We start from the raw sequence: 20539 nt of genomic DNA, 5'->3' as shown, positions 1-20539 counted from the left end.
GCATATCCTGCAAGTTCTCAAAATGTAAATTATAGAATATGAATGAAGGTAATATATATTTTTTGCCCCCTGTGAAAGTTGTATTCTTTTTAATTAAGATTATATTTTTAATTACCAGTACGAAACTAATTCAACTCAGTCCACAAACATATCTAAGTACATAAATATAACTATAAAAATATGTCGTAAAACTTGTCTAAATAAATGCTTCTTTTGCATAAACACATCTATCCAAATTAAATATAGCTATAGGAGCAAACATAATTATTCAAATACAACTCTTAATAAAAAATTGTATTGTGACCTTCTCATCATCATATGCAAGCCATGTGATTTGCTATTTTGAAAATAATCCAACATCATTGTTGTCTGAATCTTGTTTCACCAATTATGGTTAGAGAAATTAGGTTTTTTCCCCATCTTTGATCTGATCATAATGAGCTCAATTTTACGGAAAGACTGGCTGCATGAGCAAAATGGGTAATTTATGGCTTGTGATGAAGAAAAGCCTGTCATTTTGGTTGTACATTTGGAATTACCTGTGTGTACATGAGTGAAAGAAAGGTTTTAGAAAAACAAAAAGGGGTATGAGAAATGCTAGAATATTGGACATATGAAAGGCAAGCATGATCTGATAATATCATGTCAGTTTGAGATCAGTACCAAATGATATTGTTTGGTTGAGCAGTAGCAATGCATGCCTGCTCGCCTTCCAAGACACAAGATTTGCCCATATCTTCCTCGGAAATTTGCTTGTCAAAAGCCCCATTAAGGACTAAGGGTTGTCCATTATCATGCAAGCTACATCGTTCAACGTTACTCAAGTATCTACTTGGATTCAACTTTATTTATTTACTTACTTTTAAAAGATTATATAAATGTGTTTTAAGTTCATAGGATTTATAATCTTTTTATTTTCAGTTTACATATTATTCTTACACAAGAAAAATAGTTACTAAATGATTGAATTAGTTTTTATAAGTGAGAGATAACCGATGTATGATTATATGTTTGAATTTTTTTTAAAAAAATAAATAAATAGAAAATGTTTTATTTAGATAATGTAATTTTTGGCCCCTGAATTTAGTAAGAAGGTTCACATTGATTTTTGAACTTTTTTTTATCTACTTTAATCTCTTAACTTGAAAAAAATCGTTATTCACCTAGTTTGTTAATGATCATGAAAAAAAGAGGATAATGTAACATGTGGCCCCTGAACTTGATAGATAAGTTTACTTCAATACCTATACTTTTTTTTGGTTCATTTTGAACTTGTCAACTTGGTCCATTTTGATTCCTAAACTTGAAAAATCTAAAATCTAACAGCATGTTTGGTTGGCTGTAATACCTATGCATTACAGCTTAATTCAGTGGGCCCATTATTAAAACATTGTTTGGTTGGCTGTAATAAGCTATTACAGCCCTATTCGTTACAGGCTTATTCAGGGCAAAAATGTTGTTTAGCATTCGGTGGTCTCCCCACGGAATGACAATTCGGAGAATGGGTGGGTACGAAATTAGCTAAAGCTTTCAATTTTACCCTCACCATTATCCTTTCTTTCTCGCGTCTGAAATATTTTCCTTTCTTTTTCATGCTTCTTCCTTCCACTGTAATATCAACAAATTCCCAATTTATCAATTTAAACCTTTTTTTAATCCCATTTCCTCCGAACTCAATCTGCATTTTCTCTTCTTCTTCAACTCTTTCTCTCTTCAATATATTGCCATCCCACTTGCAGCTAACTAGAATCTTTCTTTCACCAAACAACTTTTCCTTTGAAACCTAAAAATCCCTTCTTCTTCTTCTTCTTTTTTTTGCTTAAACAAGTTTCGATCTCTTTTTTTTTAATTATTTATTTATTCTTATTGATAAAAATGGCACTTGAATACTCAATTTTCAGCCGACCCACTTTCATTTATTCAACAAATTCCTCATCTTTCATTTTTTTAATAGAAATTTGAAGAGCCAATCAAAGTTTTTACCCAAAACCAATCACTACCCAGCTCCTATTATCTCCACCTGTTCAAATCCCCAAGCTTTGAAAGCTTTTAGATTCCCCAAAAATGGTAGTTTTGGTCACGTGGGATGGTTAAGGAAAGAAAATGAAGGTGTGGTGAATGATCAAAAAATGGTTTTGGTGAAAAGGGGTATTTTGGTGGCAATGGTTTGTGGTGTATTGGTGTTTGGATGCAAAAGAGTTTTTGCTGTAGATGGAGTGGCTAATGCTGGTTATGGAGTTATTGGGCAGTGCATATTGTTGTTGAGGAATGCTTGGCCTAAGGCATTTATGATTCTTAAAGTGTTTAAGGAACAAGGTTTGGTTTTGACAGCTCTTTTGGGTCTTTCAGCTTTCTTCTCCATGGCAGAGACTGCTATAACTACATTATGGCCTTGGAAGGTAATGATTTCTTTGACCCTGGGTTTGATAGCTTTTATACTTATAAATGCATATTTATTGTTATGGAAATCAAAATGAATAGGACAGGGATTGTTGTAAGTTGAAAAGAATGTAGATGCTTTAGTCAGTTTATAAATACTGTCTTGTGTTACCAGCTCTTTATGCCTGTGTTTGACACATATATGGACACAAATATGTAGTATCATCGTCCAAATATATGCAAAAACTTTGAAAAAAATGAGTATACCTGTGTAAGACACGTACTCATATCCAATGCTCACATATCTTAGTATCATAGATTTTGTCTTTTGATTTTCATTTTTGTGACTGCTATGCAGATTCCTTGGTGACTTGAGATATCTGGCTTAAGTTAATATAAGATTAAATCTTGGTTTGCCATGTGAACATTCTATATGAACTTCATTTCTTATTATTAGTTTATCATGGTTGAATTTGGATGATAATCATCTCTTAATTTGGATGATAATCATCTCTTCTAGATATGAGCTTAATCATTGTAACTTATAAAAGGAAACAAACTGTCAATGGTGAGCAACAGAGGAAGAAAGATAGATGGAAACTCCTTAGAGTGAAAAGGGAGAAGAAATGTGAGTGAAAGAATGAAAACAAAGAAAGAGAATAATAGAGAAAAACAATTTATAGAATAAGCCAGAGAACAACTTAGAAGTATTTACTATTTCAACTATTAAACCTAAGTCTACATTGATTAAGTAGTATGGCATTTTGGTCAAGCCATCAGGCAAGCCTTTTAAAGTAGTATTGTATTTTGATTAAGTAGTATTGTATTTTTGGATGGTTTATATGATGGAGAAGTTATATTAGAACTGGATTGCAGAACTGTATTTTTTGATGGTTTACGTTAGATTCGTGCTTGAGACATCTTATGGAGGTCAAGGTACAAAGTTCCGTAATGTTTGAGTTCAGTTAGGTTTTCATTTCAATTTTCTTTTTTAGTAGAACTTGTCTGGAGGTAGCATGGAATTTATTCTTTGATTTCTTTTTTAGTGACTGCATTTTGTTTTATTTTGTAGTTGGCACCAGGCCAAGGTTCAGTTGTTAAGGAAGATATTAAATTTTCAACTAAAATTTTTTAGGCCAAATTCCTCTCCTCTCACCTTTTTCTCTCTCTTATTTTCCTGGTATTATAGTTTATTTTGTTGAATTTTACATTGTTTTGATGTTGTCTATGGAAATGATTTAATAGCAATTGCTGCAAGAGGAGGGATGGAGACTTTGAGGTCTGCTTTACAGAGGTTATACATGACAAGGGCTTCTGTATATAGAGATGCTCTTAAGAATTTCATAGAAGGATATCAAGAAGGTATCCAGCAGATCATGGATAAAAATGAAGCTTCTTCTAAAGCACATCAAGAAGGCAATACTGATAAAAATTCAACTTGATGGCTGATAAGTGCATAATCGAAGATGCATGTGAGTACTTCTCCAGCATACCTATTGTAGATACAAGTTTAGAGATTTGGTGGAGCTGAGTTGGTATGAAATCACAAGAATGATACATGTCTTGAGAATTTTCCTGTATTGAGAAAGTGACCTTTAGAAACTACAAAATAATGGAAATCTTCATTGACAATGGTGATGCTCTTTCCTTCTTATCATTTGATGTTTATTAATTTTTGTTGTAGTTTAATATTCAACGTACTTGAGCTTGGAAAAATGTAAAAGAACCTTAATGTTTTATGTCTTTGTTAAGTGCAACTGAAGAATTACTTAAATATCTGCTGCCAGCTGCTTGATGATCTAGTCTGATGAATGAGTTTCAATCTGTTCATTTTTGCTACTTCTAGTTCAATACATTAACTTTGTTAATCTAAGTTTGAGGTGATGTAAATGTGGTTAGTTATTTCTTTGCTGCTCGTGGATTAGTAAAATAGTTTGATCTGTTAATTATTGATGCTCTTGAGTAAATTCAGTTTGGTAAATGGATTCGATCTGCTGTGGAATCTATTGTTTTTTATCAGAGTAGCTATTGAATTATTTTCTATTGCTCTCTATCTGCTCGATAGTTTGTTTCTTTGAAGCTTATTGTTACTTAAAGGTACCAAGATTGCTTTAGAAGGATTCACATGCACTGTGTTTGAGATCTAAATGGATGATCTTCAAGGAGAATGTGTTCATTAGGATCCACTACTTCATACTTCATGTGGTGCTATACTCAACGATCATGTTTCATCATCTAATTAATGCCACAAGTTCGAATATGTAAGGTGGATCAATTTCTTGGACCATCTTATATATGGTATGGTCAATGAAAGCAAAAATGTTAATGTTATTGAGGCGTCTTTGCTGCGTGTGAAAAGCTAGTATTCTAACGGGCTAGCTTCCATGTTTTTTGTTCTAACTCTAACAAACTTAATTATGTTGGTGAAAAGTTAATTGCTTAATAGATTAGCTGTGAAAAGCTTATTACTTAACAGCCTAGCTTTCAAGAATAGTTTATATGTATGTGGTGTTTAACATTTTTTCTGTCACAATTAAATGAAATGAAAATGTGAAATGTAACATTATAATGTTTGTTATATATGTAACAAAGTATCGATTAAAATTATTACTTAACTAATAAATTAGCATTTAAATTCTATCATTATTTCTATTTTAGTGTCTAAATTTTTTTAATCACAAGCTATTTATTACTTCTAATACTTTGGTTTTTTTATTGTAGAATAATTAAATTATTTGTTTCACTAATGATATTTTAGCATATTAAATATGTATTGCAGTTTAAAAATAAGAAAGTAGATTATATATTAATTTTATAGTATTATATATTATGATTTTTTAATTCATATAATAATAATTATATTAAGAATTTTATTAAATTATATATTATTTTATTAAATTATATTTAATAATAATTATGTTAAAATATGGTCAAAATATTTATTTTTTTATTAATTTTTTAACAATAATCTTATTAAAATTTAATAACAATAACGATAGTCATCTACTTAAAAAAAATTCTGCTAAGGGTATTCTGGTCATTTCAGATTTTTTTCTTATGCTATTACAACATCATTCCATTCAACCAAACACAAGAATACTATTACAGTTCTATTCCATTCCATTCAACCAAACAATTGAATTACTGATTACAGTTCTATTCCATTACAGCTCTATTCCATTACAGCTCTATTCAATTACAGTCCTATTCTATTACAGTGAACCAAACGTACCATAAGAGTTTGATGATGGTGGCACTTTAAGTTTGAAAAATAAAAAATTTTTAAATGATGATGTGGTACAATCTCAAAATGTCATATTCAATGTTTCAATAATCAAACCCATGGTTGAACAGGTTAAATCACCATATCTTGATTCAACTAGTTAGACTGTCAAACCAACAATAATTAAACAAATAATTAAAAATTCATAAAATCATAAAAAGAAGTAATAAAAAAATATAAAAGTGATTTTACTTGGACTTTTAGATTTTTATGATTTTTTAATTATTGTTGGTCTAATGGTCAAACCGATTTAACTGATTGAATCGAGCATTGGTGATCTAACTTGTTCAACCATTAAAATACTAAATATAACACTCTAATATTGTACCATATCATCATCTAAAAAATTTTGATCTTTCAATTGATGATGTGGCACAATCTCAAAGTGTTACATCATCAAATTTTTAGAATCTTCAAGTTCGATGATCAAAATGGATCGAGTTGTCAAGTTAAAAATGGACCAAAAAAGTACAAGTACCAAAGTGAACCTAGTTATCAAGTTTAGAAGCCAATGTGAACATACTTGCCAAGTTCAGGAGCCAATGTGAACATACGTGTCAAGTTCAAGGGCCATATTCCCTTTTTTCACGGTCATTAATAGAATAGGCTTCAATAATAACGATTTTCAAGTTCTGGGGTCAGAATGGATCAAAAAAGTTTAGGGGCCAATGTGGACATACTTCTCAAGTTTCAAGGGCCAAAAGTTATATTATCTCTATATAAAAGCAAGAGTTTGAAAAAACTTTTAAACTGATTAGAATACCGTTTATTATTAATTATATTACTAAATTGACATTAGAATAATAATTTATTAGTATATTATGTGATAATAAAAAAATAATATTAATTGAATATTAATTGATATGATAGTATATAATGTGAAATTCATTTATAAATTTATAAAATCACTCAATATTATTGAATAATTTAAAAATAACAAAACTGTAAGTTTTTTTAATTAAATAAATATAATTTATATAAATATTATTTTATTTTAAATATAATGTTAAAATCAATTTCTTATAATTAATAAAAATTAGATGCCTGAGATTAACCTTGTATATGTAAAGATAATATAAATATATAAATAATCTAATCTCTAATGTATAAATTTATAACTTAAAAGAAAATAAATACATTTTATAGTTAAATTAAATATTATAAATTTATAACTTAAAAGAAAATAAATACATTTTATAGTTAAATTAAATATCATTTTTTATATATACTAAATGCACTAATTAAATTGGTTGAATTCAACTCAAATCCTAATTTGACAAATAATATGACTCGTGTCTATTTGAGAAATCAAGATAAAGAAAACCAGTCAATTAAGAATTTGTATTTTATATTATCTATATTTCTCAATGTAACACCCTGATTTATTTAATTTTGTTTTTGTGAACTTCATTATAAACATGTATTTGCTTCAGTGACTAAATGTTTTGATTGTGTATTTGAAGTCTTGGGTTCAAGTCCTACTTTTGAAAATTCTGCTATTTTTTATCCTAGCGTTATCCTTTTTGGATGGGCTTATGTTATTTTTTCAGTAGCAGAATGAGCCTCCTGGTTCAAGTGGTAAGGTGTTAGCTTGCCTTAGGGTCTTGTGTTCAATTCTCCATGTGAGTGAAGGATGTTATTTTTGCTTCTGTAAGTGTGTGTCGATTGTGTAGTAGAAGTTGGGTGGAATTAAAACTCCGTGGGAGTGGATGAGTGAGTGGGTCAGTTTTGGGGTTTAGTGGTTAGTTAGAGTTGGTTTGAATTTGAGATAATAGATTAATTTGAGGGATTGATGGGATATTGTGTTAGGATTTTTATTTTATTTTATTTTATTTTTACTTTCTCTTTCTAAAAGCTTCCCTTCTCAGTTTCACGTTTCACTTCCCATATTTCATATTGCCTTTTTTTCCCTCCTCCTTTTCTGTTTGGTCAAATGACAGCATTGATAGTTCATTAATTTTGTTTCTTTGTTCAGGTTCTTAAGATTGTTCGTTTTGCAATCGGGGTGTTTCGTAAGTAGCTTCTTACTCTTTACGTTTCGTTTCGGAGATTTTCTGTTATGGGAATTTGATTTCAATTACTCGAATGTTGGTTTAATCGTTAGTTTTAACTAATCGTTTAGGAGGATCACAGGAGGCGTTTAATCATTCGACGGATTAGGTGTTGGGAAGCGTTGATTCGGCTAAAGTGAGCACTTATGTGAATTGGGGTTTTAGTTCTATAAATCGTTCCGATTATTAACTCAATATTTTCAATTGATGTTTTAGGTTCTAGTTATCTCGCAGGACCTTTTACATCAAAATCGAGCCAAGTGTGTAACGAAAACGCGAGAAAATGACAATCGTCGAAAGCCAAAAATCTGGCCTACCGATGCCACACGGACTTGTGCCCGGCTGTGTGTGACACACCACCGTGTGACGGGTGTGTGTGTGGGGTCGTGTGGGTCACACGACCTAGGCCAATTTAGGCGTGTGGGTCGTGGGCCAGGTTGTGTAGACCACACTGGCAAGGCTAATTTGGGCGTGTAGGCCACACAGACATGTAGGTCCAAATTTCTGAATTTTTTCCTAGGATCGTACACATCGTTCTGATCGACTATGGGCCTTCCATAGGATTAGTGTGGGCTTAGATAAGCCTTAAAGCATGAGGTTTGATAAACTTTTGTACGGTATTTAGCATAAGCAATAAGTAAATGTAGGTTATGCAATGATAAATGTGTGATCTGTTATGTATATGCATGTCTGTTATATGTTATATGAGCATATTAGATATGATAATTATGGTATCTGGCATCTGGTAATTCTGTTTTATTTGATATTCTGTTGTATCTGGTTGTGGGATATGTGATATGTGGAGGAAGTATTCTGTGAGGCGTTATATTGTCGTTACACTGGCAGCACGACTGCGAATATTCTGATAAGTGTCGTATGGAAATTATGTGGTGTGTAGGGCTGAGTGGGTGTTTTATACCCCACGTGGTGTGTTGGGATGGTCGGAATTGGTGTGTAGAAGATGGAGGTAGGAGTATGCATATCTGTATCTATATGATTCTGTTAACGATCTAATTCTGTAAAGGATTCATGTTTGCATCTGCTCGATTATGCCATAAAATCTGAAGTTATGTTTCTGTAAAGTTGCACACTGACTCACTTTCTGTTTGTCTGTTCTGTTCAGTAACCTTCAGACTTAAGCGGGTCAGTGCAACGGAGGCTCTGCCCGTAAATTTTACTTACTTTAAAAGTTTACTTAATTTTTTAGTTTTCGAGAGTTTTGTAAATTTAGGACTCTTTGGACTTTTGGATTTTATTTTTGGATTTGAATTTGATTTGAATTTTCTGCGACGTTCGACAAGAAAATTACAAAAACAATTGTTTTATGCGACCAAACGTTTTCGAGAAAATAAACTCGATTTTCAAAAAAAAATATAATGACTTTGAAATTTCCGCTGCAAATTAATGTGTTACTTGAAATGGCAAACAATCAATGGTTTCATTAATGAGTATAATAATATGTTTTTTAATAAGTGTACTCTTTTAGTAACAAATTATACGAGGTTTTTAACATGATAAGATTGGATCGTAACATTCCCAGATTCGGCCTCAACATCTATGCCGGGTTTGGGGTGTTACACTTAATTTTTTAAATCTATAAAGTCAATAATAAAATACAATATAAAAATTATAAAATTATAATATTTCTAATAAATCTTGAATATAAAATTACATTGATAACAAATTATTAATATAAAATAATTATTATTAATTTAATAGTTATTAGACTCTAGATCATATTAATTTATACTTATTAATTTAAATTAATTATCATCTATACCAATTAAAACTTATATTTAGCACTATAAATATATGTATTAGTAGGGTATTTTCATTCAAAATAACATCTAAGGATTATTGGGAAAAAAATCATATTTTTTGAAAAAGAAAATTATATTTTAGCATTATTTAATATATTTTATTCCCATTACCGAAAGAAAGTACGATTTTCATTATTATTTGAGATACTTATCTATTACTATTTGATTTTCAATAATTTTACTATTATTTGATTTTAATAATATTTACATTATTATGAATGTTGTTTATCATTATGTTATGAAATATTATGTCGAAGGCAATGAAGTATTAAAGTAATAATTCTTTAAAGGTGAAATTTTTATTCATATTTGAATGACAAATTGTTTTATTTATTTTATTCTCTCAATTATTTTCAAAGTTAATAGACTTTTATGGTAAATTAGACTAATTTTCATTTAATTAGTAAGTTTTTTAATTAATTTTAAAAAAAATAAACATGTAAAACCACGCATGTGACATGAGATACTAGATTTAAATATAATAAATCAAAAAACTTAGGCTTTTTTTTCTAATATACTAGAAAAGCCCTTAAACAATTATACCTTCTTTAAATAAACCTGTAGAGACCCAAATTTGCCCGGCCCAACAAATTAAAATCAAACCTAAATCCTACCCAATTCACAAACCCAATTACAAAATCAGACCCAAAACTAAGCCCAAATAATAAAAACCCTAGCCCAATACAACCTAAACTTATTTATAAAAAAAAAAAAGACAAAACCCTAGCCACCTTGCCTCCCAATTGCACCTACTCCACCACCTTGCCTCCCACTTGCATCTACTCCACCACCTTATCTCCCACTTGCACCTACACCATCAAATGGAGAAGAGACATAGAATGATAAGAAAATGTATGTAAGATGACTATAAAAGCAAAACCAAAAGTCCATTGTAAAAAAAAAAGGAAAGAATTGTATTTTTTAAAAGTTTTTTTGATACAAAAAAAGAGAAGAATGTAAAAGCAAAAGGTTTGCAAGCAAATCTGAAATAAAAAAAGCGAGTATTGAAAAAGAAAAGATTCAAACGCGTTAAGGTTTTTATTTCTTTTTTCTTTTTATTTTCACTTTTTTTATACATATAAACATTTTTTCTTTTTTTCTTTTCTTTCAAAAATAGTATACATATATTTAGATATAAAAATAAAAAAGAAAACAAAAAATAATACATTTTTTTAAATTCTGGCCACCGCGCACGGTGGCCGGCGACGGCGGCAAAGAAGGCGGACGGCGCCGGTCCGGCGTCTGGGTACTGACCGGACCATGGTCGGAATGGGGAAAGAGGGAGAGAGTTGAGAGCTTTGTTTTATTTTTTTTATTATTTTTACTATTATTTATATTATTATTATTATTTCTCATGTATATATTATTATTTATATTATTATATTGTATATACACTCTCTATATTTATTTATATTATTACTATCATTATTGTTACTTCTATTATTTTTTATCTCTGACTACTATTATTATATATATATATGTATTATTGTTTGTATTATTATTATTATTATTATCACCCCTATTGTTATTACTTTACTTTTGTATTCTAATATATTATTAATATTACTCATATTTTCATTATTTTTGTTATTACTATTATTATTATATATTAGTGTATATTTTTATGTATATATATTTATATATAATATTGTTTTTTATTACTTTAATTTAATATTTTTATTATATTTGCTTTTTGTATTTCTATATTTATTATTATTATTATTATATAGTAGTGTGTATTTCTATTATATACATATATATATTTATATATAGTATTATTATTTACTTTACTTTAATATTATTATTATCATTATATTCAACCTAATAATAATTCTTTCATAAAAGCAATATTCCGTATTTGGTAATTCGAGACAATCGTGCCCTAACTTACTGGGTTTTGATTTTTCTCCTTTAACCTAAATAACGGAATACTCTTTTAAATCGCGACATGAGTTTTGAAAAATGCTTATTCTCGGAGATACGAGGTGTTGTGCCCTAACTTACCGGGTATGGCATTTTGTTACCTCGAAATAAGATTTTTGCAAGTAAAGGTAATATTCGGTGTTCGGAAATTCGAGGAAACATGCCCTAACTTACTAGGTTTCGATTTTCCTCGTTCACCTTAACTAACTGAATAACCTTTTGAAATACACGAATTTTTATATAAAAGTCAAGCTCGCTCTCGAAAATTCAAGATGTCGTGTCCTAACTTACTGGATGTGACATTTTATATTGTGAGACGAGAAGGTCTTTAACATTTGAACATTTTCTTTACAAAGAGGGATCGTATTTTAAATTCTTTCTAGTTTTCAAATTTTTGACACTAAGACACTAATTAATCAACTAGGTACCAATTTTGGGCGTATCGACGGTGCTAATCCTTCCTCGTGCGTAACCGACTCCCGAACTCATTTTCTGATTTTCGTTGACCAAAAATTATCATTTTAGTAAATCTTAACTTTTATTAAAATGATTAATTTAAGGTGATCCGATCACACATCATCAAAAAAGATTGGTGGCGACTCCTCTATTCGTTTTCATTTCCAAAAATCTAAGTCGATTCCCGTTTTTTCAAAAAAAATAGTTGCGACAGCTTGGCGACTCCGCTGGGGACACCAAATAAGAGAGTCAAGCCACAAGTTGATTAACTTTTGTCTTTTTGTCGAAAATTGAGAATTTGGTTTTGATATATGATCCCTTCATTGTATTTCACTCATTTTCCGTACGGTTTTCATCATTTTATTCCCATTTTCTTTTATCGCTTCAAGTTTTTATGCATATATCCTCGCACATTGCATTGCATGACCGTTGTGGTCACACCCTTTAAGTGGGAGTGAGAAACTATTCCTTCGTGAGGTTTTCACCTCCGTGCAGGATAGCGGATCGCTTTCGAGATACATCCGTACCTATGTCTTCGTGAGATTTTCATCTCCGTGCAGCCATAGGGAAATGTATTCCCCTGAACTGAACTCGGTCCTTAAGAACCTATAATGGGTGAGAATCGAGGAATCTGCTGGTTTAGGTACCCTTACTCTAGAACCAAACCACATATAGAGAGACCTAGGAGCCCACCCTAGGTAGAGCCACTCCAAACCCCTAGTGGTCACTCGAATTGCTTTATTTGTTATTTATTTATCCTATACTAACGTGTTTTATTTTTGTTTTGTTTTACAATTGCATTGCATTACATCATCATAGGAAGAAGGTGTTTATTCATATTTGATTGCTAAATAGAACAGTTTGTCATAAGAAAACGAATTTTTTTGATAAAGTGGTTTATAACACGGTTATCTAAGTATGGTCCAAGTAAACACAATGAAAGAAGGCTGATAGTCCGTGAAGAAATACAAGACTTTGCTTCATTGCCTGAGGATACAAGTCGTCAAAAATTGTTCAAGAGTCGTCACGTCTTAAAGAAGCTGACGAGTATCGCAGGGACAAGTGATCAATGAGTCGCGGCCTAGATCAAGCAAAATGGAGTTAATATAGACATCTCTTAGGGAATTTGCAAGACTCGACCATACGATCCGGATGTGAAGAGGAAGATAGGTGTCTTCGCTTGGAATATGAGAGAAAGGCCGTATATGTAGTCCATTTTATGTAAAGGAATTTGTTTTCTAGAAAAGTTGTTCTAATGAAATTGAATTCAGAATCAATGCCTTCCTCTCTTTTGCATTCATTTCATGCATTTGCATTGCATTGCATTATTTGCATTAGGCTTTCCCTAAAAAAACCCTAAAAATCATGGTAGTTACCCTGGAACATCGTTACGGTACAAGGGGAAGAACAAGAGCAATGGACCAAAGGTTAGAGAGATTGGAACAAATGCAAAAAGAGATGCAGGATCAATTACAAACACATATGCAAGAACAGCTTGCCAAAATCCAGCAAGATATGAGGGACCATATGTTGGAGTCCCAGAAAAGCATGATGGACCAATTAACTCGTCTATTGGCTGGCGGGAAAAGCCCTTTGATCAATGCGGGAAAAGATAATGAAGATCCTACCTACCCTCCGGGTTTTGCCCCAGCGGACATTCATACACAACCTGACATGTACCCAAGAAGGCCATCGGTCACAATTAGGCCCCAACCATTTCAGGCCGGTGTTTCAGCACCGATGAATTATCAGGCCGACTCAGGCTCTAATCCGGGGGATAACCCGACCAATCCTGTGGTCCTCAATCTCGATGAAGTAACAGAAGCAGAAAAGACAAGGGTAGAACTCCCGAGAGAGCTTGAAGAAAGGTGTAGATGGTTGGAAGAAAATTTTAAAGAAATAGAAGGCACCGACTATCGTGGTGGAATCGATGCTAAGGAATTAAGTTTGGTTCCAGACCTGATACTCCCTCCCAAGTTCAAAACTCTGAAATTTGAGAAATACAACAGGACTAGCTGTCCCGAAGCTCACATCACTATGTTCTGCAGACGAATGGCAGGCCATGTCAATAATGACCAAATATTAATTCACTGCTTCCAAGAAAGTCTGGTTGGGGCCGCTTCTAGATGGTACAACCAGCTGAGTCGCGTCCAGATCAGTTCATGGAAAGATTTAGCACAAGCCTTCATGAAGCAGTACGGTTATGTGGCAAACATAGCCCCTGATAGAATCACTTTACAGAATATGGAGAAAAAGCATAATGAGAGCTTTAGGCAGTACGCCCAGCGATGGAGAGAAGTGGCCACACAGGTCCAACCCCCTCTATTGGAAAAGGAAACCACTATGCTCTTCATCAATACCCTGAAGGCACCTTTTTATTAACCACATGCTGGGTAGCGCAACCAAGAGTTTTTCGGACATAGTAATGTCTGGAGAAATAATAGAAAATGCCATAAGATGTGGGAAAATAGAGGCTGGGGAAAATGCTAAGAGGTCAGCGCCGAGAAAGAAAGAGCACGAGGTGAATAATGTGAGCTCATATTCAAAATCAATCACCGTAAGCCAACCAAGGTCGACAACTACTGGACAGCAGGGCCCACCCAGACAAGAGCCCAACACAAAACAAAATAGGGAGAAACTTCAATTTACGCCCATTCCAATGACGTACAAGGAGTTATACCAGAATTTATTTGATGCACATGTCGTGTCTCCCTTCTATCTGAAGCCAATGCAACCTCCATACCCCAAATGGTATGACGCAAATGCCCAATGCGAATACCATGCGGGAGCCACAGGACACTCGATAGAGAACTGCACCACTTTCAAGAAATTGGTTGAAAGACTCATCAACATGGGGATTGTGAAATTTGATGATGCATCCAATACAGAAAACCCATTACCTAACCATGGGGATAAGGGAATAAATGCGATAATCGAGAGTTCGGGGAAAGAAATTAAGATGAGTATTGCAGAAGTGAATACCCCGTTGGAGGAAGTTTGGAAGAAAATGGTGGAAAGAGGGTTGATAGCACAGAATTCAAGGGTCAGACCTCGAGAAGCGAAGAATTATTGTGAGTTCCACGATCAAGAGGATCACGAGATTCAGAAATGCAGCCAATTCAGGGTTTTTGTACAAGGATTGATGGATAATAAGGAGCTGGAATTCTTCGAATATGTCGGGAGCTCGGAAGAAACAGATGTGTGTGCCTTCGAAAAGGGGTCGATGAAAGATGTTTACAAAGTCAACCACCTAATGGTTATCATATCACGTCCGAGAATGAATAAAGCCGGGGCACAAGTTGCACCAAAGGTCATAATCTGGAAGCCCGTTGCTTTCCCTTACAAGGATAGCAAAAGGGTACCGTGGAACTATAGCTGCAATGTGACATTTCTGGGAGAGGAGACCCCGATTAATGCATCAGAAGAAGTTCAAGACGAGGGTTTTTATACGCACAGTGGAAGGCGTTATACCCCAAATACAAAAGTCGAATAGGTTAAAGAAAAATCATTAGTAATTGAGCAAAAGAAAGAGAGGCCGGCGGGGCCTGAACCAACTGTTAACGAATCAGTGACTGAAAAAGAAGTCAAGGAATTCTTAAAATTTCTAAAGCACAGCGAATATAGTGTCGTAGAATAGTTGCACAAACAGCCAGCGCGTATATCGGTACTAGCCTTACTTTTAAGTTCTGAAACCCATCGTAGCGCATTGATGAATGTGCTGAATGAAACTTATGTTGCTAACGATATCTCTGTAAACAAACTAGACCGCTTAGTCAACAATATAAGTGCCGACAACTTCATATTCTTTAATGACGATGAGGTACCGCCAGGGGGCCGAGGATCAACTAAAGCTTTGCACATCACGACCCGCTGTAAAGGGTACACATTACTGGGGGTATTGATTGACAATGGGTCTGCACTGAATGTCCTACCCCTATCTACGCTGAGTAGGTTGCCAGTGGATAGTTCCCATATGAAGACATGCCAAAGTGTAGTGAGAGCATTTGATGGCACGGAAAGGAAGGTAATGGGGAGAATTGAAGTACCCCTCTTAATCGGGCCGAGCACATACGAGGTAGATTTCTTGGTCATGGACATTAAGCCTTCGTATAATTGCCTATTGGGGAGACCGTGGATACACTCGGCGGGGGCAGTCCCTTCATCGCTGCATCAAAAGTTGAAATTGGTAACCGAAGGTCGGTTAGTAATGATCAATGCTGAAGAGGACATCATCGCGGCAATAACCAATGACGCCCCATATCTGGAGGCAAATGATGAAGCAATCGAGTGCTCTTTTCGATCTTTGGAGTTTGTGAATGCGACGTCCATCACCGAAGGAAATAAGATTCCAATGCCAGGTTATCTGAGACTACAAGAATGGGACTACGGCTAACTATTGGAAAAGGGGCTCTACCCAGAAGAGGACTCAGGAGATACCTCCAGGGAAGGATTAATGTACCAATAATGAAGGACAAACAAGACCGTTTCAGGTTAGGGTTTAAGCCGGACATGAAACAAAGAAAGAAGGAACTTGAGAAGAAACAAGAAAGAAGGAGAGCGCGATTGAGCGGGGGAGAAATCGAATGGGAACCAATGATCTTCCCCCATATATCGAAGACTTTTGTGTCTGGAGGGGTCATTCACTCCGAGTGGAAGACGTCGGGAAAGGAAATCTTGGAAGGAATGATGGAGAGTTTGGACATCAACGCCACATATGAAGAAGGGAAAGGGGTAGAAAATTTGTCAGGCATTCGCCCCTATGAGCCGGGAAGTGTTCTGAATAATTGGACTACGGAAGAGATTCTTGTAGTCTTTAGAACTAACTCAGAGTAATGTCCAAAACACACTTATTGCTCTAGGCCTAGGAGTAATAAGTGTCCTTTTGTGAAATAGGCTTATGTTCGAAATCTTTATTTCAATAAAATGCATCCTTTTGACTTATTCCATGAAAATATTTTTTTATTCTTTCATACTATACATATCATTATTCTTAGATTCTCTTGTTCTTTGTATCTTCCTTCGCACCTACAACGGGTCTCCAGATATCAATGATGTGAGTGACATTGCTACTAATTCAGAGTCTCCTTTTGAGCGGGATATGTGTCTAGAGGGATCTCAGGAATTTGAGGATGACGAAGATTGTAACTTATCCCTTGATTTGTTAAGAATGGTAAAACACGAGGAGAAACAGATTCTACCCCACAAAGAGACCGTAGAAGTCGTGAACTTGGGAGATGAACTAGAAAGGAAAGAAGTAAAGATCGGAGCTTGCTTTACCACAGAGACAAAGCAGGACCTTATTGAGTTACTCCAAGAGTTCAATAATGTCTTTGCATGGTCATATCAAGATATGCCTGAGTTAAGCACTAACATTGTGGTACACAGGCTCCCCATCAAAGAAGAATGCAAACCAGTCCAGCAAAAGCTTCGAAAGATACGGCCCGATGTTTTGTTGAAAATAAAAGAGAATATCAAGAAGCAATTTGATGCTGGTTTCTTACAAGTAGTTAAGTACTCGGAATGGGTAGCCAACATCGTCCCCGTCCCTAAAAAAGATGGAAAAGTACGGATGTGTGTAGACTACAGAGACTTAAACAAAGCTAGCCCAAAGGATAATTTCCCATTGCCTCATATTGACACCTTAGTGGATAACACGGCAGGCTACTCACTCTTCTCCTTCATGGATGGTTTCTCGGGGTACAATCAGATCAAGATGCATCCTGAAGACATGAATAAAACCACATTCGTGACCATGTGGGGAACCTTTTGCTATAAGGTGATGCCGTTCAGATTGAAAAATGTGGAAGTAACATATCAGAGAGCCATGGTAACCCTATTCCATGATATGATGCATAAAGAAATTGAAGTCTACGTCGACAACATGATCGCCAAATCTCGGACTGAAGAAGAGCATGTGCAAGTCTTGAGGAAATTATTTTTGAGGTTGAGGAAATTCCAATTAAAACTCAATCCTGCAAAATGTACCTTCGGGGCCAGGTCAGGAAAACTGCTAGGATTCGTGGCCAGTGAAAAAGGGATTGAGATTGACCCAGATAAAGTCAAAGCCATACAAGAGTTACCTCCACCACGAACTCAGAAGGAAGTTCGGGGATTCCTAGGAAGATTAAATTACATTGCTCAGTTTATTTCACAACTAACCGAGAAATGTGACCCCATATTCCGTCCCCTTAAAAAACACAACCCTGGTGTTTGGGACGAGGAATGCCAGAAGACGTTCGACAAAGTTAAGCAATATTTGTCTAATACCCCAGTGTTGACACCACCTAGTCCAGATAAGCCACTGATACTGTATTTGACGGTATTTGAAAATTCTATGGGATGCGTGCTTGGCCAACACGATGAATCAGGAAGGAAAGAAAGAGCGATATATTACCTCAGTAAAAAGTTTACTGAGTGTGAGACGAGATACTCGTTTATTGAAAAGTTGTGTTGTGCCTTAATCTGGACAACCCAAAGACTGAGACAATACATGTTGTATCACACAACTTGGCTAATCTCTAAAATAGACCCTCTGAAGTACTTGATGGAGTCGACTGCTTTGAACGGGAGAATGGCCCGATGGAAAATTTTACTTTCTGAATTCGATATAGTCTATGTGAACCAGAAGGTCGTAAAAGGGAGTGCGATAGTAGATTTTCTAGCCAGCAGAGCCCTAGAGGACTACGAGCCTCTAAACTTTAACTTCCCAAATGAAAATCTAATGTACATAGCAACCACTGAAGAAGACCCTCAAGAAGGTCATCCTTGGAAGCTAAACTTTGACGGAGCATCAAATGCCATGGGCAATGGAATCGGGGCAGTCCTGGAATCCCTGAACGGAAATCATTATCCCTTCACTAGTAAATTGGATTTTGACTGCACGAATAATATGGCAGAATACGAAGCATGCATCATGGGAATACGTGCGGCCATAGAATGTAAAATCAAGGTGTTAGAGGTATATAGAGATTCTGCCCTAGTGATTTATCAACTCAAACGTGAATGAGAGACGAGAGACCCCAAGTTGATCAATTATCGAAGGCTGATCCTTGAATTAATTAAAGAGTTTGATGATATTGTCTTCTGCTACCTTCCGCGAGAAGAAAATTAGATGGCTAACGCCCTAGCAACTTTAGCTTCTATGATCAAGGTGAACCAACCAGAGGATGTGAAACCAATCCAAATGAGCATTTACGAGGCCCCAGCTCATTGTTACAACCTCGAAGAAGAAGAAGAAGAAAATGATGATCACCCTTGGTACCACGATATCCTGCGATATGTGAAGAATTGTGAGTACCTCGACCAAGCTACTGAGAACGACAAAAGAACGTTGAGAAGACTGGCCCATAACTATGTCTTAGATGGGGAGATCCTATATAAAAGAAGGAAGGATCAAGTACTGTTGAGATGTGTAGATACTATAGAGGCTAAGAAAATCTTAGAGGAAGTCTATGAGGGCGTCTGTGGGACACATGCTAATGGCTTTACAATGGCCAAGCAAATTATGAGGTTTGGTTATTATTGGCCCACCATGAAAGGAGACTGTATTAACTACGCCAAAAGATGTCATAAGTGCCAAATCTATGGAGACAAGATTAATGTACCTCCCTCACCTCTGCATGTCATGATTTCGCTATGGCCTTTCTCGATGTGGGGCATGGATGTGATTGGGCCAATATCACCAAAAGCTTCAAATGGGCATCATTTCATCTTTGTGGTCATCGATTATTTCACCGAGTGGGTAGAAGCCGCTTTATATGCCAATGTTACAAAATCGACAGTTAGCAAGTTCAAAAAAGGAAATCATTTGTCGATATGGAATGCAGGAAAGGATCATAGCAGACGTCTGCAGGCAGTTCAAGATTAGACACCACAACTCGTCACCGTATCGCCCGAAGATGAACGGTGCAGTCGAAGCAGCCAATAAGAACATCAAGAAGATTATAGGAAAGATGACAGAAACTTATAAAGATTGGTATGAGAAGCTACCATTCGCCCTCTATGCTTATTGAACGTCTGCCAGGACTTCCACCGGAGCAACGCCTTTCTCATTGGTCTATGGGATAGAGGCAGTTTTACCTATCGAAGTCGAGATTCCTTCCCTTAGAGTTTTTTCAGAAGTAAAGTTGGACAAAGTAGAATGGATCCAGTCCCGATACGATCAGTTGAATCTGATTGAAGAAAAGAGGCTAAGGGCTATTTGCCATGGTCAGATGTACCAAAAGCGAATAATGCGAGCTTACAACAAAAAGGTTCATCCTAGGGAATTCCACGAGGGAGACCTAGTGTTGAAAAAGATCCTACCCATACAAAAGGATTTCAGGGGGAAATGGATGCCGAATTGGGAATGACCTTATATGGTAAAGAAGGCCTTTTCTAGAGGAGCATTGATATTGGCTGAAATGGATGGCAAGACCTTACCCAATCCCGTGAATTCGGATTCGGTTAAGAAATACTTCGCCTACAAATAAAAAAAAAAGGGGGAGAGGCCATGGCGAAAACCCGCAAAGGGCACCTTGAGACCAAAGGGGATTTGAGTTGAAAACCCGAAAAGGGCAGCTCAAATTTGGATCAAAGTGGGGCATACAGCAGTCTTGCTATATCTGAATTAACAATGAAGAAGTATG

At 35.0% G+C, this 20539-nt stretch overlaps 1 protein-coding gene across 1 annotated transcript; it reads left to right on the top strand.

The window, feature by feature from the left end:
- Positions 1-1458: 1458 nt before the first annotated feature.
- LOC107951453 (putative DUF21 domain-containing protein At3g13070, chloroplastic) lies at positions 1459-4218 on the top strand. Its single transcript, XM_016886516.2, has 2 exons — positions 1459-2399; positions 3625-4218. The coding sequence occupies exons 1-2, from the start codon at positions 2130-2132 to the stop codon at positions 3655-3657; spliced, it is 303 nt and encodes a 100-aa protein (XP_016742005.1). The 5' UTR covers positions 1459-2129; the 3' UTR covers positions 3658-4218.
- The last annotated feature ends 16321 nt before the right edge of the window (positions 4219-20539 follow it).

This window comes from Gossypium hirsutum, chromosome A02 (genome assembly GCF_007990345.1).
Source record: "Gossypium hirsutum isolate 1008001.06 chromosome A02, Gossypium_hirsutum_v2.1, whole genome shotgun sequence".
Lineage (NCBI taxonomy): Eukaryota > Viridiplantae > Streptophyta > Magnoliopsida > Malvales > Malvaceae > Gossypium > Gossypium hirsutum.
The sequence above is the reverse complement of the archived record's forward strand: the minus strand, read 5'-3'. Positions and strand labels throughout refer to the sequence as shown.

Excerpts from the sequence above, each read along its gene's own strand:
- LOC107951453 (XM_016886516.2), top strand. The coding sequence starts at position 2,130 with ATGGTTTTGGTGAAAAGGGGTATTTTGGTGGCAATGGTTTGTGGTGTA. Across the intron at positions 2,400-3,624 it reads CTACATTATGGCCTTGGAAG|CAATTGCTGCAAGAGGAGGG; the intron begins GTAATGATTTCT and ends ATGATTTAATAG.